At 63.7% G+C, this 24909-nt stretch overlaps 4 protein-coding genes across 4 annotated transcripts; 2 read left to right on the forward strand and 2 right to left on the reverse strand.

Moving 5' to 3' along the window:
* Position 1: 1 nt before the first annotated feature.
* On the reverse strand, positions 2–10959 carry CHLRE_12g533900v5 (uncharacterized protein). Its single transcript, XM_043068611.1, has 20 exons — positions 10701–10959; positions 10058–10168; positions 9666–9862; positions 8855–8978; positions 8366–8549; positions 8010–8156; positions 7550–7633; positions 7171–7301; positions 6776–6897; positions 6371–6495; positions 6049–6159; positions 5748–5903; positions 5234–5385; positions 4764–4893; positions 4306–4423; positions 3852–3982; positions 2816–2992; positions 2407–2550; positions 1984–2184; positions 2–1607 (listed from the first exon to the last, which is right to left on the reverse strand). Exons 1-20 carry the CDS (start codon positions 10820–10822, stop codon positions 1188–1190), a joined length of 3087 nt encoding a protein of 1028 aa, XP_042918706.1. The 5' UTR covers positions 10823–10959; the 3' UTR covers positions 2–1187.
* Positions 10960–11057: 98 nt separating this feature from the next.
* CHLRE_12g533950v5 (uncharacterized protein) lies at positions 11058–14849 on the forward strand. Its single transcript, XM_001692951.2, has 8 exons — positions 11058–11354; positions 11497–11554; positions 11912–12115; positions 12524–12676; positions 12869–12917; positions 13086–13192; positions 13489–13629; positions 14007–14849. The coding sequence occupies exons 1-8, from the start codon at positions 11104–11106 to the stop codon at positions 14145–14147; spliced, it is 1104 nt and encodes a 367-aa protein (XP_001693003.2). The 5' UTR covers positions 11058–11103; the 3' UTR covers positions 14148–14849.
* Positions 14850–14869: 20 nt separating this feature from the next.
* On the reverse strand, positions 14870–18077 carry CHLRE_12g534000v5 (uncharacterized protein). Its single transcript, XM_043068612.1, has 2 exons — positions 16300–18077; positions 14870–16008 (listed from the first exon to the last, which is right to left on the reverse strand). The coding sequence occupies exons 1-2, from the start codon at positions 18040–18042 to the stop codon at positions 15157–15159; spliced, it is 2595 nt and encodes an 864-aa protein (XP_042918707.1). The 5' UTR covers positions 18043–18077; the 3' UTR covers positions 14870–15156.
* A 410-nt stretch (positions 18078–18487) lies between these two features.
* Positions 18488–24733, forward strand: CHLRE_12g534050v5 (uncharacterized protein). Its single transcript, XM_043068613.1, has 16 exons — positions 18488–19015; positions 19143–19341; positions 19542–19696; positions 19917–19972; positions 20115–20224; positions 20472–20597; positions 20815–20910; positions 21147–21245; positions 21383–21535; positions 21714–21788; positions 21975–22091; positions 22265–22377; positions 22526–22580; positions 22733–22906; positions 23149–23298; positions 23516–24733. The coding sequence occupies exons 2-16, from the start codon at positions 19150–19152 to the stop codon at positions 23699–23701; spliced, it is 1857 nt and encodes a 618-aa protein (XP_042918708.1). The 5' UTR covers positions 18488–19015; positions 19143–19149; the 3' UTR covers positions 23702–24733.
* Positions 24734–24909: the final 176 nt, after the last annotated feature.

A 24909-nucleotide genomic window follows, 5' to 3' on the forward strand; every position in this document is an offset into this window, starting at 1 on the left:
AACAGTTCAGCACTAATCGCTCCCCTCCGCACTTCAGCGCAGCAGCTCTGCGTTCCTCCTCACCACGGCAGACTGCGGTTGCTGCGTTGCAACACGCCTGTCGGCTTCCCCATCAGGCTCCCATGCTGCACGCAGCACGTTACCAGGCCTTCCTTAAACGAGGGGCCCCTCCAACTGTCGTGCCATTCTGCGGGCAGTGCATTTCACCGGCAGAGCAGGATTCAGCCCCGGCCCATTCAACCGGGTTGAGGGGATGGTGTCACGGTTGGATCGTGTCATGCCGTGCGATGAGGCTGTTGCCCGGCCTACAAAGGCTCCCGTTCTCGTATCGAACCAAGACAGAACAGAATATATGCTGTAACGAACTCTGGTAGAGTGGCCTTTCACTGGAATCCGGGAAGCATTCTCTCTCTCTGTAGTTCGGTGGGCGTCATCGGAGGGCAAACCAAGTCTAGGCGCTGTCGAGCGCATACGGTAGCAACGTCACTCCACGATCCAGGCCCAGGCTTCGCTTCTCACACTGCATCTCTTGGACAGCGCTTTAGACGGCGCGAGGACAGAGCTGCCCGCCCGCAGCAGGTGTGTTACGCGGCTCCCTTGCTCGCTAGATCAACGAGCTGAAACCGGCAAATGGTCGTGAGTCTCGTGACACAACCCGAACGTGCACGCACGCATGATAGTACTGCCTCAAGCCAGCCTGCCACCGGCCGCCACTCGGCACAGATGTACGGTGTATCAAGCGCTCACTGCAACTCAAGCCCCAATACGAAGATGAATTCCGAAATGCGTCAAGCTCACAAAAGCCCAGCAATCCACACCAGTGTAACAACCTCCGCGCGCCCAGTTCCGTCACGGAGCAAGAGTGTCGGGGCACGCCATTACACGCTGCCCCCGCGTTTATACAATCCCCAGTACCATGATCGACGTGCGCGCGCATGAGTATGTATGTGTGTGTGCCTGCGTCTGTGGGCGTGCGTGCGTGCTGCTATGTGCTGAAGGTCGCGGGCGTCCTCCCGGGCCCCACACCCCGCAGCCCCGTGACCCGCACGCGCCGGTCGCTTGCGTGCCCTGCATTAGGCGCGGCGCACACAAGCGACCGTGCACCACGCCGCTGGCGCCACGAATCGGCTCCGCACGGCGCGTGCACGGCCCTCGCGCACCCCACACCCTACACGTCACAGTGCCACCTAGTTGAATGAAAGCACCAGGTTTGGGTCCTGGCGCGGCATGCCTCCACCGCCACGCGCCGCCGCAGGCTGCGTCGGGACCACGCCTTGCCCCTGGCCCGGGATGCTGAACACCACCGGCGCCACGAACCCTGCCGGCATCATTGCCCCTGGCCCCGGCCCCGGAGCCGGCGCCACCTGGTTGCCAGCGATGGCGCCGCCGCCGCCGCCGCCGTACCCGGCGCCCCCGTCCGCAGCCCAGCCGGAGGCGGCGGCCGCCGTCGCCTGCTGCCGCGCGCGCAGGCGGCCGGCGGCGGTGCGGCGCTGTCGTGAGCGGCGGCTGAAGGCACGGACCAGTGCGGCGGCGGGTCCGGGCGAGGCGGCGGCGGCGGCGGGGTCTCCGTAGGCCTCGGGGATGGCCGCGGCTTTGGCCTCCAGCTCCTGTGTCCCATAGCGGTGAACGGAAGGCGCAGAGGCGCGACACACGGTCAGGCAAGAGGGCGGACGACATGCGTGTGCTCGTGCATGGGGATGGCCCAGCTTGACTGCGTGTTCTTTCACAGCAGCTGCACATGCGGCGCCGGCGCCGCACCGACCCGTGCCGATGCTCCAGTGCCAATCCCCATGCCACTGGTTCCGTGCACCCCCTCCTCACCGTCAAACGTGCTCTGACGCTTCCCTACTGCCCCTAGTTTGGGCTGGCATCTACAACTTCCACCCCCACCCCCACCCCCACCTCCACCCCCACCCGGGAATGCTGTAACCAAGCCCCTACCTCTCCAAGCACCCCTGCCCCCCCCCTCCCCCTCGCCCGCACCTGCTCCTCCCAGTGCAGCTGCTCCATGCGCTCGAAGGCGTGTGTGTAGGCCGGGTTGGCGTGTATGGAGTAGGTGGCAGGCCCCACCAGCAGCTGGCTGCGCACCGCCACCGCGAACTCTGGCGTGTTGCTGAACTCGGCCTCGCCCGCCGCGCCGCTGTCCTTGATGCAGCCCAGCAGCGAGGCCAGCCAGCGCATCAGCTGCCAGCGGGAAGGGAGGAGGTGGAGGTGGACGAGGTGGAGAACAGTGGGGGTTGCAAGGATGTTTGGAAAAGCGGTGGCGGAGGTGGAAGAGGTGAGAGGCGGGGTGGGCAAGCGGGCATGAGTGTTTGACACAGGATTCCGGATGCGGCAGTGGAGGGCGGGAGCAGACCCCGCCACCTCGCCCAGCTGCCGGCCAAGTGCCCCCGCCCGCCCGCTCACCGCCAGCCAATTGGAGAGTGTGAAGAACACGAACAGCGCGGCGGCCAGAGCCAGGAAGCCCAGGAACAGGTGGGCGGAGGAGGACTGCGTCAGACGGGCCGCCACGCCGGCGGGCGTGAGTTCACTGGCACTGGACATGAGGCCCTGTGTGTGGAGGGTGGGGGTGGCGTTGGTGCATGCGCGCATGGGTGCACGGGGTGGAGGTGGAGGTTGGAAAGGGTGGTGGGAGACTGCGGGTGGATATGGATTCGGAATCGGGCGCGGCAGGCGCTTGCGCTTGCAGGCATGGGGTACGAGCGGGCAGCCTGTGACAAACAGCTCCCCTGACCGACCGCCTGCACCTCTCCCCCAGACCCCCCAACGCATCCAGCCGCCGCCACTCGAGCCCCGCTGCCTGCCCTCTGCCCACCTGCAGTCCCTCCAGGGTGTTCTGCAGGCTGCTCTTGAAGGCGCCCGCCACCAGGGGGCTCTTGGCGCAGCCGAACAGCGAGTAGAACCACAGCGCCAGCGCCAGGTGCCACAGACAGGCGAAGGGCAGGGTGCCGGCCGCGTACACGGCCAGGTCGCGGCTGTAGGTCAGCGGCCGCTGCGAGGTGGAGCAGCAGGAGGAGGAGGCGGCGTGGTTGTGTGGGGTTGACGGTGTGTTGGTGGTGTGTGGTGTCGGTGTGTTCTTGGTGTGGTTGTGTGGTGTGTTGGCGGTGTGTGGTGTCGGTGTTGGTGTGGTGGGTAGCGTGGGGAGCGGGGGTTCCGGGCATGACTGAGTAGGCGAGGGCAGTGATGAACCGTGGGTTCCTTTTGCGTGAGCCCGGCATGAAGTCTTGCATTAACGGCTAACGGCCCCACCCGGACAGCGCCGCACCACTCACACTCCTCTGTTCCACACCACGCGCACACCAGCCCTCCCACACACTCCATACCCATCCCATTCCATTTTCTCCCCCCAGCCACTGTCCTAACCTTGCAACCCCCCGTCATCTCTCCCTTAACCGGTCCCCATGCCATCCGCCCCTAGCTCTTAACCCCTGCCTCACGCCCGCTCTGCCCCTTTCGGCTTGTCTTTGTTATCCCTTCTTTATCCTACTGCCGACGCTCCTCGACGCGCCTCGGCCCTTTCACTGTGCCCTGCCCTTTCCATTTTTGCCTTTCCCCTTTCCCACATGTCGCGCTCCCTGCCTGGCGTCGGGGCTGCTTTCCTGGTCGCCAAGTAACTCGTGGGTTTTGCTTGTCGCTTGCGCGTGCCTGTCCTGTGCTGATGTGCGCGCCACCGAGCCCGGGCGGCGACATTAATCGCCGGCGCCGCTCGCCCTGCTGCTCCGCGACGCCTCGGTCCACATCCCATAAGCATTATTGCTTGCAACTAACACCTCTGCCTGTGCTCCGCTCGTTTTCGTTTGGTTTAGTTTGAGCTGACATTTACAACCCCCACGCCACTGCCACGCACACACCTTGCATATCTTGAGCAGCTCGTACTTCTCGCTGAGGTAGCAGGTGGCGAAGTGCACCGCCGCCAGCACGTACAGCAGCGGCATCGAGCTGCTGTACGTCATCACCACGAAGATCAGGTACAGGTGCTGACCTGCGGGGCGGCAGGAGGGGAGAGAGAGAGAGAGAGTGTGTGTGTGTGTGTTTGTGTGTTGGCCGGCCATGCAGGACGGGTGTGGCTGAGTTACAGGTCAGGATGGGTGCCTGCTTATGGGGACTGCAGCCGCTGGTGGTCGTGGCCCGCGCCTTCAAGCTCGATTACAACGCGCGCGCGATAATATGTGCCCTGCTGCCCATTTTGCTTTGCACGCACCACATACACGATTGCCACGCACGTACACACTGTCTTTGCGCTTTGTTTTTACGGTGCTTTTGTATACATGTAATTCATTATCATGTTCGCCAGCAACGACGCACCAAATTTGATTGCCAGCTCGAAGTCGTGACCCTCAAACGACCGATCCAGCTGCTCCTGAGTAAGGCAGCGGAAGCGAGAGGACAGCTTGTAGCGCCGCCACCACCACCAGAACCCGATCTGCGGGGGCGTGCATGACAGAAAGGAGAAAGGACTATTAGAATGAATGACTTGGAGATAGCGGGTGGCCTGTCATTAGCCTGCGGTTTGGGCGGGTTTGGGCGGCAAGCCAGACGAAAGAAGACTTGGATGCGACAGAAAAAGCAAACACAAACACATTAGAAAAGAGTAAGCTGCGGCTTACGGAGGCGCGCAGACACATGCACGCGCTCACGCACCAACTTTCGGCCCGTACGACACCTAACACACAACGTACCGGTAATCCACTGTCGGCCCAGCGACAGGGTGCTTTTCCTAACAAGCCACACACACACACACGTTCCCCAGCTCCCCGCCGCACCTTGGCGTGTGTGATGACTGTGTTGAGGAACACGGAGATGACAATGGGTCTGCCCACATCGGTGTACCAGGCAGGTGTGGTGTCGGCGTAGGCGCCGCCGAAGATGTACCCGTCCAACCACTTGGGCAGGCTGCATTCCAGCGGGGGGATGGAGGTACGGTGACAGGCAGCGTAGCAGGGGGCGAGTAGGTCAGATGGAAGCGCGTGGTCAGAGTACCGAGGCGCGGCACGACGGTGCAAACACCACACGTAGGCGCCAGGCTTTAGCGCTGTTTGCTCGGACTGCGAAAACCATCTCTTTTCGGCGGTGTCGCACATGGTGTCAGCCCTTCACACTTCACACCTCACCGGCCAAAGACGCGCGGGTGGCCCCTGCCTTTTCTACTCTTCCATCCCGTAACTCGGAATCACTCACTCACTCCTGCACACGCACACGCACACACACCAGCCACGCACGCACGCACACTCACGCGGCCGCGGGACCCGGCAGGTACCAGTTGGCAACAAGGTTGCTGAAGGCGGTGTTTATGAACTGTGTGATGAACAGCCCGCGCGCCTTGCTGACCGCCTCTTTGCTGCGCGTGTGGTGCTTCTCCAGGTGAGTCAGCCAGCCGATGGCGTACTGCGGCGGCAGTGGCCCGGGGCGGGGAGGGAGGGGTGCGTGTGAGTGAGGGCGGAGGTGCGAGCGAGCGGGGGGCAAACGGGGGAGGGGGTTACATTCATGAGTATTTAAGAAGTGAAGGGGGGGGTAGTGCTAACCCCATCCAGCTATTATGCACGCGGCACTGGAGCCGGAGGAGTTGGGAAGAAGCTGCGCCCAATCTCTCTTGTTGCTTTCCACTCGCACGCACACTCGCACACGCCCGCGCACCCCTACTCGTCGGCCGTTTCCCCCTTGTGCTTTCCAAACACACAATTGCACGCACACGCACACGCGCACACACACACACGCACGCACACACACACACACACACACATCCCTACCTGGATGAGCGTGTTCGCGAGCACAATGCCCAGCACCGCCAGCGCCTGTGCGCCGGTGGACAGGGCCACAACGCCGCTGAAGCGCGAGCAGTACACCAGCTCGCCGTACTGTCCGCTGGTCAGCGCGGCGCGGCAGAAGCACTCGTAGCAGATCGTCTGTGCAGGCAGGGGCGGAGGCGCGGGGCGGGGGGCAAGGGCAGGGGCAGAGCACACGACAGTGAGAGCGGGACAAGGAGAGGGCAACTGGCGAGCTGGCGTGGGGACTGCAAGAACCCCAACTCCGGGACCCGGGGACCCGCACCTGCTCCTCGCAATCTAGCTTGTTAGCCAGGGTGCCGGTGCCGGACACAGAGTCACAGCCCTTGTAAAGAGCCCGGTTGGCGTCACTCAGCACGTAGTTGCCGGCCGTGTCCTGTTGTGTGCATCGGACACGGGGTCACAGAATATCACATGAATCGGGTGTAGATAGATAGTTAGGGAGTGTGCCTTTATGTGCGCTGGAGTTAGATGGCAGCCGCACCAGGGGTTTGAGCAGTGCCCTGTTCCCCACGCCGCCGCCCCAGTCCCCAGTGCCCCGCCCTCCCCACGCCTCCTCCCCACGCTTCCTCCCCGCCCGCCTCCACCGTGTAGGTGCAGGACGCGGCGCACTGCGCCAGTGTGGTGTCGGCGCCGCTGGCGTTGAGCCCCATGCGCAGCGCGGGCGCCAGGCTCACAACCAGGAAGCCGATCAGCAACACCACGTACTTGGCTGCACATAGGGGGGAGGGAGGCAGGAGGGGGGCACAGGGTGTGGGAGCGAGCGCAGGAGATGGAGGAGTGCTTCTTTTGAGGAAGAAGAATAACTAGGGCCGCGAGCGCAAGGGCGTGCATGCATTACATAGACCTGGTACATGCACCCCGGTGCACCTGCGGCATGCCGCTGACCCGGTGCACCTGCCCCCTCTTGCCCCTGCCCTCTCTTGCCACTGTCTTCTGTCCCCCTGTGTTGGTTCGGGACTGGTGGAAAGGGCCCCACCCCAGTTGCCCACCAATGTGTGTGGCCACCAGTCGCGCCGCCCGCTGCCCTTTTGTGAACTCCAGGTTCTCGTACTGAATGTCGGACGGCTCCGGGGCTGGCACCACATCCAGCGCCACCGGCTTGCGGCCAGCACTGCACAACACACACACACACACACACACACACACACACCGGCAATGAGCAGCGGCGGCCGGGGGCCGGGGCAGACATGTTCGGAGGCGCCAGGTGCGGTGGACTTCACCGACACGCGACACGTGGCCGGTGCGCTGTCCCCGACTTTGCGCAGTGTATGTATGAGCCTGCCCAGTGCCAGCCCTCCTCCCATATGCCACGCTTCACCGCATTCTCCCGCTTAGCACCAACGCCAACACCCTTGCAGCTACGCCTGTGTCCCACGGGCCGCACCTGCCGCGGCCGCCGTTGTCGAACTTGTCTGCGGGCGGCATGCGCCACTGCCGCATGAGGCTGCGGGGCAGCGCCTCCATGGCCCGGTAGCGCGACTCGGCGGTGGAGAAGGTCACGAAGGCAGTCACCACCTGCAAGAGCACAGTGTGTGTATGTGTGTGTGCGTGTGCGTGGTGTGTGTGCACGTGTCGCAAAGAAAGGTGCGCTTGTTTGTGTACGGTATGTTTGCACATGCAGGTGTGCGGCGGCGTATGAACACGCGCCGTCTGGGAGTCACAGGTCGCCCTGGCCACCCAGGCCCTGCCCCAATCGAGCAATCTCACACAAGCTCACACAAGCTCACACACACACACACACACACACACACACACACACACACCTGGTTTTTGTCTGCCGCTGCCTGCTCCTGGCGGATGAGGTCCTCCAGGTCCGCCCGCCGGAACTTGGCGTCCAGCACATCCACCTGAACACACACACACACACACACACACACACATACACACACATACACACACATACACAGAGGCGAAGGGTGCGGTGAGGGCAGAGGCGGTGGTGGCGTGGATGCGGGACGAGGGCAGATTGAGTTGCGCCAGCAGCGCATGGGAGATAGGCAGGTAGGGGTAGATGGCGCTATGAGATACGGACACAAGACACCACGGCAGACTGGACACGACGGGCATACAGCCCGCACCCTTGCCACTCCACCTTGCCAACACCACTAGCCACACCGCCGCTCAGCCCCACCGATGCAGCCGCCCGCAACCCCAGGCACACACAAACGCACACGCGCGCACACACACACACACACAAACGCACACACGCACACACGCGCGCACCTCCAGGTCTATGGGCACCTTGGGGTAGCACTCGGCACTGCGCTGCAGCACCGCCAGCGCGAGGTCCCCCGCATCCAACGCCTCCTCCCGCTCTATCACCAGCGCCAGCAGCGCGTGCACCTTGCGGCACAGCTCCACCTGGACCACCTGCGTGTGTGTATGCGTGTGTGTGTGTGTGTGTGTGTGTGTGTGTGCATGTTTGTTGGTATGCGGGGAAGCGTTTTTTTGTGTATGAAAGCGTGGTAAAGCAGCGACCTAGCGAACGGATCGGTGCCCTTGCGTTAACCCCTGCCGCCCCCGCCCCAACCACGCGCCCGGCCCCGCCTCCGCCCCCAGCCCCTGCGCTCCCCACTCACCTCGGCGCCCTCTCCCGCCTTGGCCTGCAGGTAGTCCCTCAGCGCGACGCTGTGTGTGTCAGGCGGCAGTGCGTTCACCCGCACCGAATAGTCCTTGATGGTGGTGGTGTTGCGGTCGGCGGCGTTGGCGGTGGCGCGCACGAACCAAAACATGTAGCAGCAGTAGGCGAAGAAGATGAGCACGCTGCAGCCAAGGAGGAGGCACAGGGGGCGGTAATGTGTGGAAGGAAGATAGGATATAAGGTGAGCTGCCAGGTCGTGAGGGCTGTTTTCACCATCCCGGGGGCATTGGGAATGACGCTCTCTCCGCTGCGTGCGTCGACACGGCTGAAGTCGCGAGGGGGGTTGAAGGAAAGGCCAAGGCCACAAGTTCCCCCCGGTCGGAGACCTGGCAAGTGGTTTCCCTGTATGTATACCCGTATCATGGGCATGGCAAGACTCAATTGGAACCACCACCACCGCCCTCCTCCTCCACCTCCTCCTCCTCACCCCAACAAGTCCATGACGCTCATGGCCACCAGCAGCTGCCGCTTGTCCATGCCCGCCATCTTGACCGAGGTGATGTTGAAGGTGGACATGAACAAAGCCGTCACGGCGCCCTCCGTGGTGGCGGCTGCGCAGGGGTGTGCATTGTGCAAGAGGCATCGGGTAGGAGGCAAAGTGATGGACCGGAGGGGGCGGGGTGCAGGGACAGATTGCGATTGATGCAGCGGGAGTTCAGGCGCAGAACAACCCACTATCATGCACGGTAGGACAGGCCCTGAGCCCAGCGGCTTGCTCCCCAATATACGTCCGCGTGCCTGTCTTGTGCTGTTGTGCGCGCCACCGAGCCCGGGCGGCGACATTTATCGCCGGCGCCGCTCGCCCTGCTGCTCCACGACGCCTCGGCCCACATCCCATAAGTATTATCGCTTGCAACTAACGCCTCTGCCTGCACTCCCCTCGTTTTCGTTGGTTTTGGTTTAGTTTGGGATCGTATTCCCAACCCCTCCCCCCCCCACACACACACAATCTGGGAATCTGGGAATTAGGCGTGTTCGGTGAACATTGTTTAGCGCGCCCAGGGTGCGGAGTATGGACGCATACAGGTGCATCACAGGGTCAGGCCGAATGGTCGCCCGTGGGGTTCCAGGCTTTTCGCGGGGAAGTATGACTACCTGGGTCACAACGTCAAATCGGTATTGGAAAGGAACTCCGGAGTCGTCTGAGCGGGCTTGATTTTGTTGTTTAAGTTTAACACACACACACACACACACACACACACACACACACACACACACACACGCCCCCTCCCACTCACATTTGCCGCTGTGCCCGAAGGTGGTGTTGGCGGCCGCCGCCAGCTCGGAGCTGGATCCGTCGAAGGACAGCAGTCCGAAGTTGCCGAGCGTGGTTCGCTCCACGTCAGCCTTGATGTACCAGCCGCCCATGCCGTTGAAGACCATGAGCGGCAGCGCGGGGAACACGGCCAGCACCGCAAACACATAGGCGGTGTACCTGTGCAAGTGTGACCGTGCACGTGTTTAACGCTCCCTTTCTCCCTCGTACCCTCCCTACCTCAAGCCCAGCCCTCCTCCTGCCGCCCCGTCGGGTCTGGGCCTCGAAGAACCTGGCGCTTTAGCGGAAGTGACTGACCCTCTGCACACACATACACACACATCAAAACACACGCACATACACACAAACACGCACTTGAGCAGGTAGAAGTAGAGCAGCACGCCCTCGCCGAACTCCTTGAGGTCTTTGAGCGGCGCGTTGAAGTCAAAGATGTTGTGGTGCGTGTGCGACGCCACAAACTTCTCCCTGCGCAGTGCGCGAGGCGCGCGCGACATCCACCAAACAGCACACATGAGAAACAGGTCAAGGGATGATGATATGGCTGCTTGTGGAGCGCGTGTGAATGGGGTTGCCGACGTGCTGCCGTGTCGTGTGCCTGTCAAGCGGCGGGCGGCACGGGCCCGGTGCCCTGGTGCGCGCGGTCGCTTTGAGCCCACGGCACGACCCCACGTGCGCCCCTCCCCCCCATACACGCAACAGAACAGCCCGCCAGGTTCAGGGGAGTTGGGAGGTGCAGTCGTATGGACCCGTTCCCAGCCCTGCCGCCTGTGGTAGAACGCGGTGCTCCATAGACGGCATCTGCGCACCTCCCCGCGACCTTCCAACTCCCTGGGGCGCTCACGTCGGAACCCCAATCCCGCAGTGACTACAGCCCACATCCTAGCTGTGACAGACGCGACTTGTGATGCTGGTCGCGGCAAGCCCCTTCGAACAGTTTGCACGGCAGGGAGAGCCCGCATGCCGCTGGAATGCCAGCCAGCCCGCGGTCCCGCCTCACCGTGCATCAATTTCGCTGGGCTTGTCCCAGTGCCCATATTCCTTCAGCACGCTCTGGCTCGAGCGGTACTTCGTGCGGAGCAAGTTTGCACAACTTGCCCCGCAGTCTCCTTCGTTCTCCATTCCCAGTCAGCTATGTCTTTAACTTGCATATAAGTTGAATGTCATGATGGCCTTTGGGCGACTTCCCAGACCAGTGCGAGAGTCGACGTTCCGCGTGGCAAGGTCATGCGCAGTGATGTGATGCAAATAAGTTATATTGGAGCTCACTGTGGCAGTTGTTCGTCTTTGGCCGAGACTCGACGACGGTCTTCAATGAATCCAGGTCCAATTCGGTTTTCCGGTCGCAAGCCCCAATTTCTATCGCAGTTTGCTGACATGACGTTTCAAAAGACGCATTAACTATGGCCCAGCGTTGTCCATCGAACCTGCATGTGCCGAACGGTGCACCAGGTTGCTCCAGCGCACGCATTCAATACCCATTACGGCTACAACGGAGATCATATGACCGATTGCCATTAGCTGTCAAGAGTAGCGCAGCTGCCGCGGCGTCGGCGGGCGGTGGACCGGGCAAGGATGGCGCAAAGCCGCAGAAGACGCCTATGCAGCAGCAAATCCTTAACGGCGTGCTAGGGATATCAAACGTTCCGTACAGGCAAGGACCTTGCAGCGGTGACACGCCGTTCTGATTATGGGGACAAGGGGCGCACGCGCCTATGCCACCGTGGCTGGGCACCTCGACGCCGTCACCTTGATTTTCCTGCCTCGCTCCCCTGCCCTCTGCCTTCCATTCGCAGCTCATTTGTTCCCTCGCCGGTCACCTTCCTCCATCGAATTGACGCCCGCATCAAGCAGGTGTGCTGTGCAGGCGGCGGCGTCAGGCGGCGGCGTGCGCCCCTGCTCAGGGGGTTTGAGGCCTCCTAGGTCGGGACCAGGCGGACCCAGGCTGGGCTGGGCTGGGTGGGGCCGGGTGGGGTCATCGCGGCGCCAACCAAAGCCCAAGCCCACGCCACGCCAAGCACTCCCCGCTCCCCAGTCCCTGCGCTGCCACCTGCCACCAGCCGCCCATCCCCCACCCTCCGCACCACATACCGCACCGCACACAACCACGCATCACAGCCCATCACACACCGCAACACACAACATCACACTGCGCAGCACAACCCACCACTTCGCCACCTAACACCTCGCAACCGCGCCGCCGCTCCACAGGTGTGGCTGGTGGCGTTGTATCTGATGATAGCCCGCGCCTCGCCCGCCATCCGCCTGGCTATCAGCGGCTCTGTGGCGCTCGTGACCATGGCCAACTTCCCGGAGCGGCTGTGGCAGAGCCAGCTGCGGCGACTGGCGCTGCTGTGCGGCTTCATCTTCATGACCACACTGCTGCTGGCGGACAGCGTGCCGCCGCTGCTGCAGGTGGGCGCGGACGGGCGGGCGGGCAGGCGGGCGGGGCAGGGTGCTAGTAGCGGTGGTGGTAGTGGTAGCGGTGCTGGTGCTGGGTGCTGGTAGCGATGGTTGTAATGGTGCTGGAGGAGCATGGCCGGGGGCATCGCCTGGAAGGGTTTGAGAACTTAATATCGGACAGTGGCAGGAGGAGGGTGCTGGTGCTGTGCCCTTGGGGCTGTGCAAGCACCGGGGCCACCGCCAGTTGTTCAGGCCTCACGGCCGAAGCCATAGCAGGGCGCCGCCCCACCTAGTCCTCTCGGCGTGTTGCCTGGGTGCCGCGCCACGCCGCGCCGCGCCGCGCTTGCTGTGACCCGCGCCACCGCCTCAGCACCGCAGTCATATGCCGGGCACCCGCCCACTGCCCCGCCCCGCCTGCAGACGCGCGCGCCGCCCCTGCTGCTGGAGTCGTTGCCCGCCATCCCCGCCACCGGCTACCAGTACGTGCTGCTACACGTGGGCCCCATCACCGTCACGCACCGCTCCCTCAACCTGGCCATCACCGCCTCCAGCCTCACTTTCTCGGCACTGCAGGTGCCCGGGCCGGGGCAGCAGGGTGCTGGGGGCAACAGGGTGATGGGGCCACTCAGGGCGACGGGCAATAGGCCGGCGGGTACTGCTGGGCGGTGGCCGGCGGGTTGCATGGCCTCTTAAATACATTCTGTACCGTGTGTTTGCACGGACACTTGCCTGACTGGTTGCTCCTGTATTGCACCCGTGTGGCAGACGGCCTCGCTTTGCCTGGTCACCACGCCCGGCGAGGAGATGGCCGTGGGTGAGTTTGGGTTTGCACTTGGGGCCGAAGGCAACGACTATAAAGGTTCGTGCGGCGGGGCTGGCGCAGGGATTAGCGCTGTTCTTCCTGCTGTGCCAATACCGGAACTAACCACTCCCCGTGCCCCTGCCCCCTCGACTCGCGTGACCGCATCATCCGTCCGCGCAGCTCTGCGGTGGTGGCTGGCGCCGCTGCGGTGGCTGCGTGTGCCGGTGGAGGAGGTGGCCATGACGCTGCTACTCAGCCTGCGGTTCATGTCGCTGGTGTTCGAGGAGGTGAGAGGGGCGGGAGCGTGGGGCGGGAGGTACGGAGGGGCGGTGGATGTGGCGGCGGAGGGAGGCGGGTTGTAGAGGGCGGGGCGGGGCGGGGCAGGGGCATGCGCAGGGCAGCCAGACAGGGGCAGCGGGGTGTAGGTGATAGGCGGCGGCGGATGGGGAGCAAGTTTGCAGCAAGTCCGTGTGTGCCAGGGGCCACGCACAACAGCCAAAACACCTGCAGCAGAAGCCCAACATGTCATAAACACACCTACACCTACACACACACGCACGCACGCACGTGCGCACGCATGCAGATCCGCAACCTGTCCCTGGGCCTGGCGGCTCGCGGCATCAACTGGGAGGCTCAGGGCGGCGCCGGCAGCCTCAACATGGCGGGGCGGCTGTGTGTGCGGCTGTTCGGGAACCTGTTCCAGCGCAGCGAGAACATCGCGCAGGTCTGTGGGTGCGTGTGTGCCCGGGTAGGGTTGGTCTGGGAATGGTATACGGGGTGGGGCTGGACGATGGGTGGTGCGGTGTGCAGCTCAACCCGTGTCCCGGCTGGGTTCCTGCTCTCATCGCGCAAGTTGATCATCCGTTCACACACACACACACACACACACACACACACACACACACACACACACACACACACACACACACACACACACACACACACACACGCCGACGCCGTCTGGGCGGGCTTCGTTCTGTTGCTTTTACTAATACGGTACACACACATAGGCTATGACGCAGCATGGAATGCGTGTCCTTCCTGTTTACGGTATTCCTGCTGCTCGCTCGCGCGCCCGCGCTCCGACGTGTCTGCACGCAGGCCATGCTGGTGCGCGGCTTCCAGGGCCCCGCCGACCACCACCTGTATCAGATGAAGGTCAATCCCACCTCCTACTTCGCCAACGTGTGCGCGCTGGCGTTGCTGCTTGCCTACAGCGTGCTCATCTACTACTTCAAATGATGACTCTTCCGGCAGGCCTGCACGCACACGCTGCAGTGTTGGTAGTGCCAACGCGGCGTGTGTGGGACGCGGTGGGAGGGTCGGCTACGGGGGTGTTGTTCTGGTGGCGCACTGGGCACACGGTGTTGTGATCTAGGACAAGCAAGAGCAGAGGGGATGAAAGACGAGTTCCCGTTGTGATGGCTGACATCCCGACCCGATGATCGTGCTGGCTGGCTCAGAAGGTTTGCTGGTGCGCAGTCCTCACGCTCCGGGCGCCCTGGGCAAACGGTGTATGGATGTACGGCATACACGTGCAAGCGAAACGGTGAAGGGGTGAAGAGTGAGCCAAGTCGGTGATGAGGGGTGCAGTCATGCTTGGGCTTGTTGTTGCAGCGAGCTGGGTCGACATGATCATGCGGATGGCTTGCAGGTGTGGCTTGTCAGGTTGGGCAACGGCCAAGCGTGTTGGTCTAATCCAGCTTGTGGCGCTTTGGGCTGTGCGCCGTGTGCTTTGTGAATGTCCATGGTTTAAAATGAATTTGGATTTGTGCCGCAAAGGAGCGTCCATTGACGGCAGTGCAATTGTGCAGACGTGCGTGTATTTGCAATACTTCAGTGGGCCGTCCCACAACCCACCGCCGACCATGCTTGGGGTGAGCGAGATGCTGAGGTTGCGTGGTTGTTTGTTAGTTTGTACACGCTGACCGTTTACCCCAGGCCCTGGAAAGGAGTGCACAGGCCTGCACCCAAGCTTACATCGTTTCCGTCCGATTGCCACCTCCAACATACGCGCATGCACAAACACCCCAACCCGCCCTTAAAAGTCTGCCGGAATGCCTTGCACGGCTGCTGTGGCCATTTCCATTGCGCACAGCTGCTGGAGTGCACACGCTTCAGATCCCACCCAGCCCACACAACCACTCAACCTGCATCTCCGCACTCAAACCCTCAACGGACTGCGTGAAAGCCACAGGGCCTGCTAGCGTGTTGCCGGCCACGTGCGCGCGCCACTCACGCACCCGAGGAGCTAGTACGGATAAAAGGGGTCGCCAAGGTCGTCGTCATCGATATCGTCACGATCGGTGTTATAGCCCGCGTCATCGTACATGGCCGCCTCGTTCTCGGCCTGCGCATCCGCGTCCGCCATCCACTTGTCCTCCCTCTGCGCTCCGTCTCGGAAGCTCGTCTCCACACCTGCCACTGCCGCCGCCCGCACCTCCATCACGCCCGCCACCCGCTCCCGCTCCAAGCGCGCCGCCTTCTCCGCAGCCGCGGCCTCCGTGTGCCCCGACCCGGCGGAGCCCACCGGCTCCTCCTCCAGTGCATGCATGCGCCTTCTGATGAGGTCCCGCGCCACCCAGCCCGCGAACCTTTGAGCCGTGGACGCGGCCGTGGCGTGCGGCGACACAGGGCTGGCGAGGAAGGCGGCTCGCAGCCACTCCCACTGGTTCGTAGAGAAGCGGCCGTGCAGCAGTCCAGCCACCCCCACCGCAAGGAGCACCTCGGCCCACTCCGCATCGGTGAGGCCCGACGCGGCCCTGCAACTGGCAGCCTCTGCACTGCCGGCCGTTGCTGCTGCGCCCGCCGCCGCTGCTGCGCCTGGGCCTGCATCACCCGCCACTCCCCCTTTTCCCGTGACCGGGGAACACTTGTCCGCTGCCGTCTGCCCGCCCCCCTGCCCGTGCCCGTTCCGCAACTGATCCAGGATCCAGCGCAGGGCGCCGAAACCACCCGAATCGTGGGCGTACTTGTCGCAGAGGCGAACCAGTTCATTCACAGCGAGCGGCGCAGGCGCCAGGCCACGCGCATGCAGCAGAGCGGCGGCCACGAGGTTGCCGCTGTCCAGGGCCGCTTGCAGCAGCGCTCCAGGCGCCGGACCCTGCGGCAACAGCGTGTGTGGGCGACAGGAGTGAGCGGGCGCGGTGCGGATGAGTGAGCGGGCGCAATGCGCGTGCGGGGTGGCATACCCGGGCGTCCACCCCAGCACATCGGGCGTGGCACTGTGGCAACACGTGCTGGGGGCGTAGTCACGGCTGCAACCCCACGCTGGAACCCTGGCGGAGCAACAGCGGCGGCCCCGCAGCAACCGACGCCTGCAGGGGATCCACACAGGCGCCGGCCCCAGCCCCAGCCCCAGGCCCGGCCCCAGCCCCGGCCCCAGCCAGCTCACCAGCTGCGGCGGCGCTGCGTCCCCACCCGCCAATGCCACGCCGAGCGCCCACTCCAGCTGCTCCAGAGATCCGGCTTGGGCAATGCACCTCAGCTGCACCTGCGCCCCCAGCGCCTCATGCAGGTAGCGCAGCGTGGTGACGTCGGCGCCCTGGCTTGCGGCCTGACTGAAGACGCGAGACCAGAAGTCACGTTCCTGGTATGCGTGGCTCATCGCGTAACCCGCGTGCCGCGCATCCCTTGCCGCGACCACCGCCGCCGCCGCCAACACGCCCACCGGCGCCTCGCCCGCATTAAGGGTGCGGCCGCCACCACTGTAGCTCGGCAGCTGCCCGCGGCCCCGCAGGAACTCCAGCACCGCGTGCTGTCCGCACTGCGCGGCCCCGGAGACGCATGTGTCTGGCAGCCGCATGCCGCACTCCTCCAGCAGGAAGCGCAAGGCGCCCACGTCGCCCGCCGCGGCTGCCGCCTCCGCCGCCTCCGCCGGCAGCGACCGCGCGCCCTTGTCCGTCACCAGGTATCGCAGCCGCTGCTCATAGTCGGGCTGCGCGGCCGCCCAGTCGTAGCCACCGACACCATCCGGCCGCAAGGCGCTGCCCGGACCGGTCGTGGCCGCCGCCAGCAGCTCGGACCGCCGCGATAGCACCCACTCCGCCTTGTCCCGCCAGTCGGGCGTGTGGCTGCCCAGTGCGCGCAGCAGGATGTCACGGCCGACGCCACCGCCCCTCTGCGCACCCAGCTGCAGCTGTTGCTGTTGCTGCTGCTGTTGCCGCGGCTGCGGCGGCTCGAGCTGCCGCCACCGGCCGGCCAGCTCGCGGAGCACGGGCAGCGGGCAGCCCAGCGCCACGTCACACAGCAGGCGGGACCAATTGATGTCCTGCCCCGAGCCGGCTTGGGGCTGCGGCAGCTTGGCCAGCAGCTGCTGCAGCAGTGGCACGTGGCCGCCGCGCGCCGCCGCCGCCGCCAGGCCTTCGTTGATCTCCTGCCGTCGGTACTCCCGGCCCCAGCGCTCGGCATCGTCGTACAGGCCCTCGTGCATCTCTAGCCACTGCAGCACGTGCGCGTGGCCGCCGGCGCAGGCAGCCTCCGCCACACGCGCCAAGTCCTCTGCATCCGGGCCGTCGCCGCCGCCGTCCCCGTCAAGGAATGTATGGTCCCAGCAGCGCTTGGACCACAGCAACGCGCACAGGTGTCGGTGGCCCGCCTCTGCCGCGGCGCAGGCGGCGTTGAGGTCCGCCTCGCAGCCCTCCTCCAGCAGCCGCTTGCAGGCCGCCGTGCACCCGGCTGCTGCTGCCGAAATCAGCACCTCGCTGCTCAAGCTGCAGCCGCAGTGCGCCAGAGCCGCGTCCAAGCTGGGTGCGTCCCCGCTGCTGGCGGCGAGGCACAGCAGGCGCTGGCGCTGGCGGAGGGTGAGCAGTCGCCAGGGCTCGGGCCGGCCCCAATGCGCCACGAACTGCCAAGCGGGCCAGGGCGAGGCCGATATGACTGGATTAAGATGATTGGGTTGGCGCCTCTGTGCTGGTCTCGCCGCAAGCTGGATCGTGGAGTAGTCCTCGCGGAGGCATGCAGCCGCGTCCTTGCAGCTCAGCTTGAGCCCCATGACCACATCCGATACCGGCAAGTAGTTAGCAACACGCAGATGCAGCTCGGGTGTTAGCTTGTTCCAAGGTGACTCGAACTCCGCAAGGCGACGAGGTATTTGCGACGAGGAATCCGCTAGGTTGGGATCTCCAGCGACTTCCATTTTGTGCTTTCGTGAAGCGTGGAGTATCTTATTACCACACTCGCAACGATAATGCCCTACGCAGTCCTTTACTGGCCAGGACGCTGGCGCGACACGCATGCTCCCGCCCACGATGGCCCCGTCCCCGCCCCCAGATTCCGCGACCCCCGCAATCGGCACGCACCTGCCCAGACAAGTTGCGGGTCGTCCGCAGATCATGCTACACCAGCCACCACCATTCGCGGTCAGCCCTACCTGCTGCACCCACGGCTTGGTCTGCACCCCTGGTCTGCACCCTAGGGCACCTTCCACAAGTGCACAGTGTCCAATGCAACTCGGGGCAACTCCGTGTACGTTGACCTTGCCCTCCTCCACTGCCTGCCAGCTACGACCCCTGCTTCCAGCAGCTCTCCTTGGCCGCGCAGCGTTCACATATCTCCGCACTTCGACGGCAAACACCTACGTTCGTAAGCGTATCCAGGCGTACCCGCGGTTCTACATAGCTTCAGAACCCCAAACTCGAACCCCCCCCCAGGCCTACACACGACGTGCTGGCTCGAGGTAAAGGATGCAGTTTACGCCGGGCCCTGCTCGTTCCAGTCTGGGAAGTTACCGGTTATGCGGGCACACTTTTTCGCTGCCGTTGTTCAGTCGTGCCACATTTGCCAAGTCGAGGAGCCTTTGAGCTCCTGGCAAGTTACCACGGCGCGCACTGTCAGGAAACCCCGACAGGGGAGGGCGCACCCCAGCGGGGGCGCGTTGACATCGCACCCAACCGCATGGCGACGACTGCCATTCTCTGAGTTAAGATTCGAGTGCCCCTGAACTTCCTCATTAACGTTCAACGGCTTTCGGTGTAGCACTTGAGAACATTTTGCATATGTGCCAGTTGCACCAAATGACTAGATAACTACATACGCGCTCGCTTACCATCCCTCTTAGAAGTAACGCGTGTTCTCGTCCAGTCGAGAGAAGGGCCTTGGACCCTAACTACGTAAGCATATGAACCTATGAACCCAAATACAATATGCTGTGGACACCTTCTGTGCGCTGGTCACTTTTCAGCCGCACGCAACCTTTCGCCCTCGCTTGACGTCGCCGTTATCTGCCATTGTTCCCAGGCCTGGTATGGGTTGTGGAGCTTCTCGAGCGGAGGCACCGGCAATCCCGGACGCCAAAGCATCCGCAGCGGTTAACTCTGCTGCTGCTGCGGAGCGGGGGGGCCCTGCGCCAGCCGCGGCTGAGGCGGGGGCCACCGCGGATGTGGCCTTGGCGCCCCCGCAAGAAGCGGCGAAGCCAAAGGATGCTATCAAAGTCAAGGTGTGTGCGGACGGCGCCTGCGCAGTGGGAGGAGGCCAGCCGCCAGGGGTGCCAGTCGCCATGACTTCACCTAACGCAACGCATGCACACAGCCCTCCCGCCTACATACCCACCCGCCAAGCCTGGCCAAGCGTATGCCTGCCCGGCCACCCGCTCATCCTAGGAGCACGTTCACGTGACCAGCCCGCCCTCCATTGCAGGCTTGGGTGGGCAACGCCGGCGACGGCACGTTGCCGTTCCCCGAGCTGAGTGATGAGGACTTCGAGGTGCCTGTACTGAAGGACAAATGCGACACGGCCGTGTGCATCAGTGGCGGCGGCTTCCGCGCCTCTACCCTTGGGTTAGGCTGGCTCAGGTGGGGGCGGGCGCATGAGGCCGTGCAGTGCGGAGGGGAAGGAGCTGGGTGCCGGCGCTCCCCTCCCTCCTCCCCCCGGCGCCTTAAACATCAGTACGGTACACGTGTTGATCTGTGCATTGCACACGGTTGGAGGTGACTACCGTACCACTCGTGGCCCTTCTGATACCATCAACCGTGACTTTAGAGCCTCTCCTCCCCGGTTGTTGCTGCTGTGCAGGGCTCTGAACCACTTGGGCCTGCTGAGCAAGGTCAAGTACCTGTGCACGTGCTCAGGTGTGGTGATAGGTGCGGCGCAACCCAGCGCGGAGTCCCCGACACCTTGCTCACGCGCCCCATACCGAGCCCAGCGGGCGCTGGTAGCGGGCTTTTTATTGCTGAACAATCACATGTATGGACGGCCGCGACGCGAACGCAGGCTCCGCTTGGCTGGGTGCGGCACTGTGTTTTGCACGCGGCACCACCACCGGCACCTTCCTGGGCCACCACTTCCCTCCGGAGATGTGCGACCTTGACACGTTGGCGCGGGTGCGTGGACCGATCGCGTGGGGCCTCGAACGGGGAGGCATGCAGCACGCGACAGAGCACGCTACTTTGTTGCTTCACTGGGCGCGTGCGTGCGTGCTGGGACGATGATGACCCGGATGGCCGGGCAGCCGACCACAAGCTCCATATGCAACCCCAATTGCAAGTGCATGATTAAATGTACGCTTGCCCTGCTCATAAGCCGGGCCGCTACGCGCGCACCCCTCCGACCCATCCATCCCCGGTGTAGGTGGGCGACAAGGGCCGCAGCTACGGCGCTGCCATGGCCGACGCCGAGCCGCTGATCGACTACGTGAAGGCGCAGCTGCAGGAGGCGGTGGACGGAGACGACGGCAGCAAGCGCGGCGTGCAGGAGGTGGGCGTGGGGCTAGTATGGCAGGGGGTTGGGGCGTGGGGTTAGGGGGCGGCGCGGCCGGGGCACACCGCACCCGCTGCCCACCTGCCGCCGGCTCCATCATCCTCACCTGTATGTGTGTGTTCATCTCCACCCGACTGAACCTCTGCAGCCCACAAACCCGTTCCCTTGCCCTTCCTGGGGTGCTCCTCCTCGCTCTTTTCTTGTCCCTGTCCAGACTCGCGCATGGACTCGAGCCATGGCGGCGGCCTTTCTGGCGCCCTTTGGCCTGGGCGACACAGACGCCAGCACCACCTCCATGACCGGCACCAAGGTGAGGGCGGCCGGCATGCCGCAAGCGGGCACACATGCATGGATGCATTGCATGAATGTATGCGGGTTACACCCGTGGGGTTTTCCCCCACGGACAAGCTGCGCCCTGCGCTCTAGCTGCAGCCAGTCATGGTCAGGACTGCACCCCCGCACCCATGCAGCCACCTGTTCTCACCCGCTGCTGATGGCCGGCCGCTGCCTGCCGGCCGCTGCCCCCTCTGCCTGCCCCCGCTGCAGAGCGGCATCCACTCCACCACGGCGGTGCGCGGGGCCAAGGTGGGCCGCGGCCAAGTACACCTCGCCAACCCCCAGCTGCCCTACCTCGTCATCGCCCAGGTGAGCGGGCCAAGGAACGAGCGCAAGAGCGCAAGAGCGCATCCGGCCTCCGCAAAGAATAGAAGTGCGTGTCATGACGGCACGCCGTGACCTTGCCCCCCCCCCCCCCGCCCGCCCCCGGCCCCCGCCCGCTGCAGGTGCTGCTGCTGCCCAACGACCCGCAGTTGTACTACCCGTACGAGTGGACGCCGCTGTACAGCGGCTGCCCGGTGCCGTACAGCAGTACACAGCCGCGGCTGGGCGGTGGCTGGGTGGAGGCGGTGGGGTACAACGCAGTTCTGGCGGAGAAGGTGGGAGAGGGCGGGTGTGAGAAAGAGCTATATGTGTGTTCAGCAAGCATGGAGAAAGTGTTTTGGTTGTTGAGCCGGCATGCGCAGGTAATATTGTACGACGTATGGAGGCCGTGGGAACGTTTGAGCAAGGACATGCCTGAGCGCTCCCTCGCTTCCCCCCCTCGTTTGCACGCAGCCGGCGCACCCCGTGGCCCCCGGCAGCGCCCTCACCGTGTCCGTGCGCCCCACCGGCCCCGCGTCCCTGGGCGAGGTACGTGCGCGGAGTCGCACGGTCCACAACCTGCCGGGTTGCATGTGTGTTGATCTCGAGTGACGATGGCCAACTTCCAGCAGAGGACCTGAGCGCGAACGGGGGCAGGAGCACGCAAGTAACCGTAGCATCAGAGAATCATTGCTCAACTCCCATTCCACCCCCACGCCGCACGCCCATTTTCAGGCCATCGGCATCAGTAGCGCCTACAATTCGTACAAATGGGCCATGGGCAAGACGTCCAAGGGCCGCGCCGCACACAAGCTGTTGGGATTCCACACCGGCGATCTGTTCGACATGCAGGTGGGCTGGGGGCGCGTTGGATTGTTTTCAACATGCCAGAGAGCAGATACCGGTACACGAGAATGCACGGCGGAACAAGCGGAAACGTTTTGTGAGTAATGAGACTAAGCTCTCAACAGTCATGCGCACCAAGGCCAGCCTTAGAGCAAGTGTCGCGCCGCTCACGCCCACAGGAATGGGACACAAACCAGATGCAGCTCACAGACGGCGGCGGCTCCGACTACCACGCCATCTACCCAGCGCTGCGCCGCCGTGTGGCGAACATCATCGTGCTGTCTGCGTCCAAGTGAGACGGGCGCGTATGAAAGAGACAGGTCTGCAAACGCACGCCCCGTGTACGAAGGACCAGTGTGCGGCGAGCAAACGCCACTGGCTGGCCTCGTCCTTCCTCCCACTGACAACGCTGCCTTCCGAATGCTCCTCCTTCTACGCAGGGCCCCGATCGAGGATTACGAGAAGTTCACACGTGACATGAGGGACATCCCCGGGGTGAGTGTGCTTCTCTTCCGACAGCGCCTTTCCCCTTCGCACAGCTGCGCGACACTCACCCACACCTCCATCCCCGCACGCCTCCACGCCTGCACACACTGCCTGAGCCCGCCGCACCTGACCGCACCTCGCCCGACCCCACCCCCTCGCAGCTGTTCGGCTGCTGGCCCGGCAACGACCGTGACACCAAGGGTCTGGCGGGGCCCGAGTTCAACAAGCAGCGGCAGGTGTTTGCCGAGGGAGCCGACGGCTACAAGCGGCTGTACCAGGCCCTGCTCGCAAAGTTCCAGGCCGGCGAGGCGGCCGTGCACGCCGACGAGTACGAGGTGCGCCCATGAGGCATGCGTGCATGTGTAGACATGTGTGCTAGTAAGCGATTGGGTTCGTGGCATGTTAGCGCAAGTGTAAGCAACTGCTGGGTGCGTGGGCACATGTCATGGCTGCGCGTTGGGCGCAGTGTTCGCGCGCCCACCGGCTGAGACATGGACATACGAGTGTGCTGCCCGGTTCTCTTTTTGTTTTTCAGTCATCATGCCACGCCGCGTCACCCCGCCGCAAATTACCGCAGGTGATGGCCAACCCTGCCATGGGCGTGCCTGGCGGCTGGCGGGTGCGGGTGCTGTGGGTAATCAACGAAGTGCAGAGGAAGTGGGAAGAGGCGCTGCCCGCAGACACTCGTGACAAGCTGCATCACGACCGCACCAGCTTCGCAGCCAAGGTGGGCGCCTCTTCACCCAGTGCCATCACCACGTGTGTGTGTGTGTGTGCTCGGGGTCACAGGCGAAAAGCTTACGCAATCATACGTATGTGTGTGTGTGTGTGTTTATGCGCGTCTGTGTCTTGAAGCACGCCAACACGTTTCTCACACAGCGCTGCTTGCCCTCTCCGCCTGTGCTCTTTCTCTCCACAACGCCGCGCTGCCGCCCCACGCACAGGTGGAGGAGGGGCTTAACCCGCTGGACGCAGACACGTTCCAGCAGTTCCCGCTCGTGTCCACCTTCGCCTTCAACTACCCACCCGAGCTGGTCGGCCTGATGGCGGCGCATGCGGCGCACATGCTGACCAGCAACAAGGCCCTGGTTGAGGGCATGATGCCGGCGCCGCCTCCGAGGCAGATGTGAGGGGCAGGTGGAAGAGAGGCCCGAAGTTGGAGGAGTCACAGGCGGGGCGGTGCCACGGCTGGATGGCGCAGCCAGGGATTGTGTGGGAGGTGTGGATTGTGCGGTACCGCGACGCTACGCACTTGCGGCAATCGGGAGTTTTTGTGCAGGATGCAGCAGGTCGGGGCGGTGAGTGAGCGTGATCAAGGCGGTCACAAACTCTGCAGCTAATGGTCTACAGGCGATGCGATTGGAAATTGCGCCTCAAGAGCTGTCCGAGCGAGTGGGCTATGAGACAGAGGAATTGCCGCAGCTGCTACGGAACCGGGAGTTGGGCAGACGCGCAGCTGTGGAAGGGGAAACTGGCGGAAACTTGCATCAAGATGGGAATGCGAGTTCCAGCGTGATGAGGACGTGTGCGAGGGCGGTCAGTGATATGGTGTCAGCGCAGGAATAAGCCATGCCATGATCCACTAAACTGAACTTTCCTATGTACGGGTGGGCGCTGCCGTGGAAGGTACAACAAGGAGGAGCTGAGCGTGCGACATGAGTGTGGTGTGGTCTTGGTGTGGTGTGTGTAGGTGGAATTAATGGTACCTTACATATTGTGCGTGCTGGTTGTGCGTGTTGTGGGCACGCACGCTGTGCGCGCGGGCATGCGCGCCGTCCTGCACGTTGCCTGTAATGCATTGGGGGCTATTGTATCATGTGTTTACGGGGTCGGGATACTCAAGACGTGGCCAGTAGCGGCTCCATGCATGGATGCATGGCAGGCTCTGTGCATGTGCGTGATGTGTTCCTGTCAGTGACCAGACATGAGGCCGTTGCCGGTGAAGGCACCGGCTCAGGCGACTGCGCACTTATAACACTTAACTTGCGCCAAGGCTAACGGCTGCCTGCTTGGCTGCCCAAGAGGCAAGAGCTGCCCTCCCCCTTCCCCAATGATGGGCACACGCCGAGTTGCTGATAGTGTGCTGTGACGGATTGCCACAGTGCCACCGGGCACACAGCTGCCGCCGCCGCAATGCCATAGGCTTGTAACTGGCGGATGCAACTGGTGCCTGTGCCTAGGCCCTAGGGAGCCTCGTTTCAAGCAGTTGTTGCAGAGGGGGTCCAGAAAGCTCAGAATCTTACCCCATGCCTACAACTGAAGGGCTTTAGGGCGTTACGCACCTACTTGTTTCATGGGGTTACAGCCCCCTCCGCCTTCCGCTCTGGTCTACGTACGC

This window comes from Chlamydomonas reinhardtii, chromosome 12, assembly GCF_000002595.2.
Source record: "Chlamydomonas reinhardtii strain CC-503 cw92 mt+ chromosome 12, whole genome shotgun sequence".
Lineage (NCBI taxonomy): Eukaryota > Viridiplantae > Chlorophyta > Chlorophyceae > Chlamydomonadales > Chlamydomonadaceae > Chlamydomonas > Chlamydomonas reinhardtii.

Excerpts from the sequence above, each read along its gene's own strand:
- CHLRE_12g534000v5 (XM_043068612.1), bottom strand. The coding sequence starts at position 18,042 with ATGGAAGTCGCTGGAGATCCCAACCTAGCGGATTCCTCGTCGCAAATA. Across the intron at positions 16,009-16,299 it reads ACGCAGCGCCGCCGCAGCTG|GGTCCGGCGCCTGGAGCGCT; the intron begins GTGAGCTGGCTG and ends CTGTTGCCGCAG.
- CHLRE_12g533950v5 (XM_001692951.2), top strand. The coding sequence starts at position 11,104 with ATGGCCCAGCGTTGTCCATCGAACCTGCATGTGCCGAACGGTGCACCA. Across the intron at positions 11,355-11,496 it reads ATATCAAACGTTCCGTACAG|CTCATTTGTTCCCTCGCCGG; the intron begins GCAAGGACCTTG and ends TTCCATTCGCAG. Across the intron at positions 12,918-13,085 it reads CGGCGAGGAGATGGCCGTGG|CTCTGCGGTGGTGGCTGGCG; the intron begins GTGAGTTTGGGT and ends CCGTCCGCGCAG.
- CHLRE_12g533900v5 (XM_043068611.1), bottom strand. The coding sequence starts at position 10,822 with ATGGAGAACGAAGGAGACTGCGGGGCAAGTTGTGCAAACTTGCTCCGC. Across the intron at positions 8,157-8,365 it reads AGGCGGGAGAGGGCGCCGAG|GTGGTCCAGGTGGAGCTGTG; the intron begins GTGAGTGGGGAG and ends ACACACACGCAG. Across the intron at positions 5,904-6,048 it reads AGCTAGATTGCGAGGAGCAG|ACGATCTGCTACGAGTGCTT; the intron begins GTGCGGGTCCCC and ends CTGCCTGCACAG.
- CHLRE_12g534050v5 (XM_043068613.1), top strand. The coding sequence starts at position 19,150 with ATGGGTTGTGGAGCTTCTCGAGCGGAGGCACCGGCAATCCCGGACGCC. Across the intron at positions 20,225-20,471 it reads ACCTTGACACGTTGGCGCGG|GTGGGCGACAAGGGCCGCAG; the intron begins GTGCGTGGACCG and ends TCCCCGGTGTAG. Across the intron at positions 22,581-22,732 it reads ACATGAGGGACATCCCCGGG|CTGTTCGGCTGCTGGCCCGG; the intron begins GTGAGTGTGCTT and ends ACCCCCTCGCAG.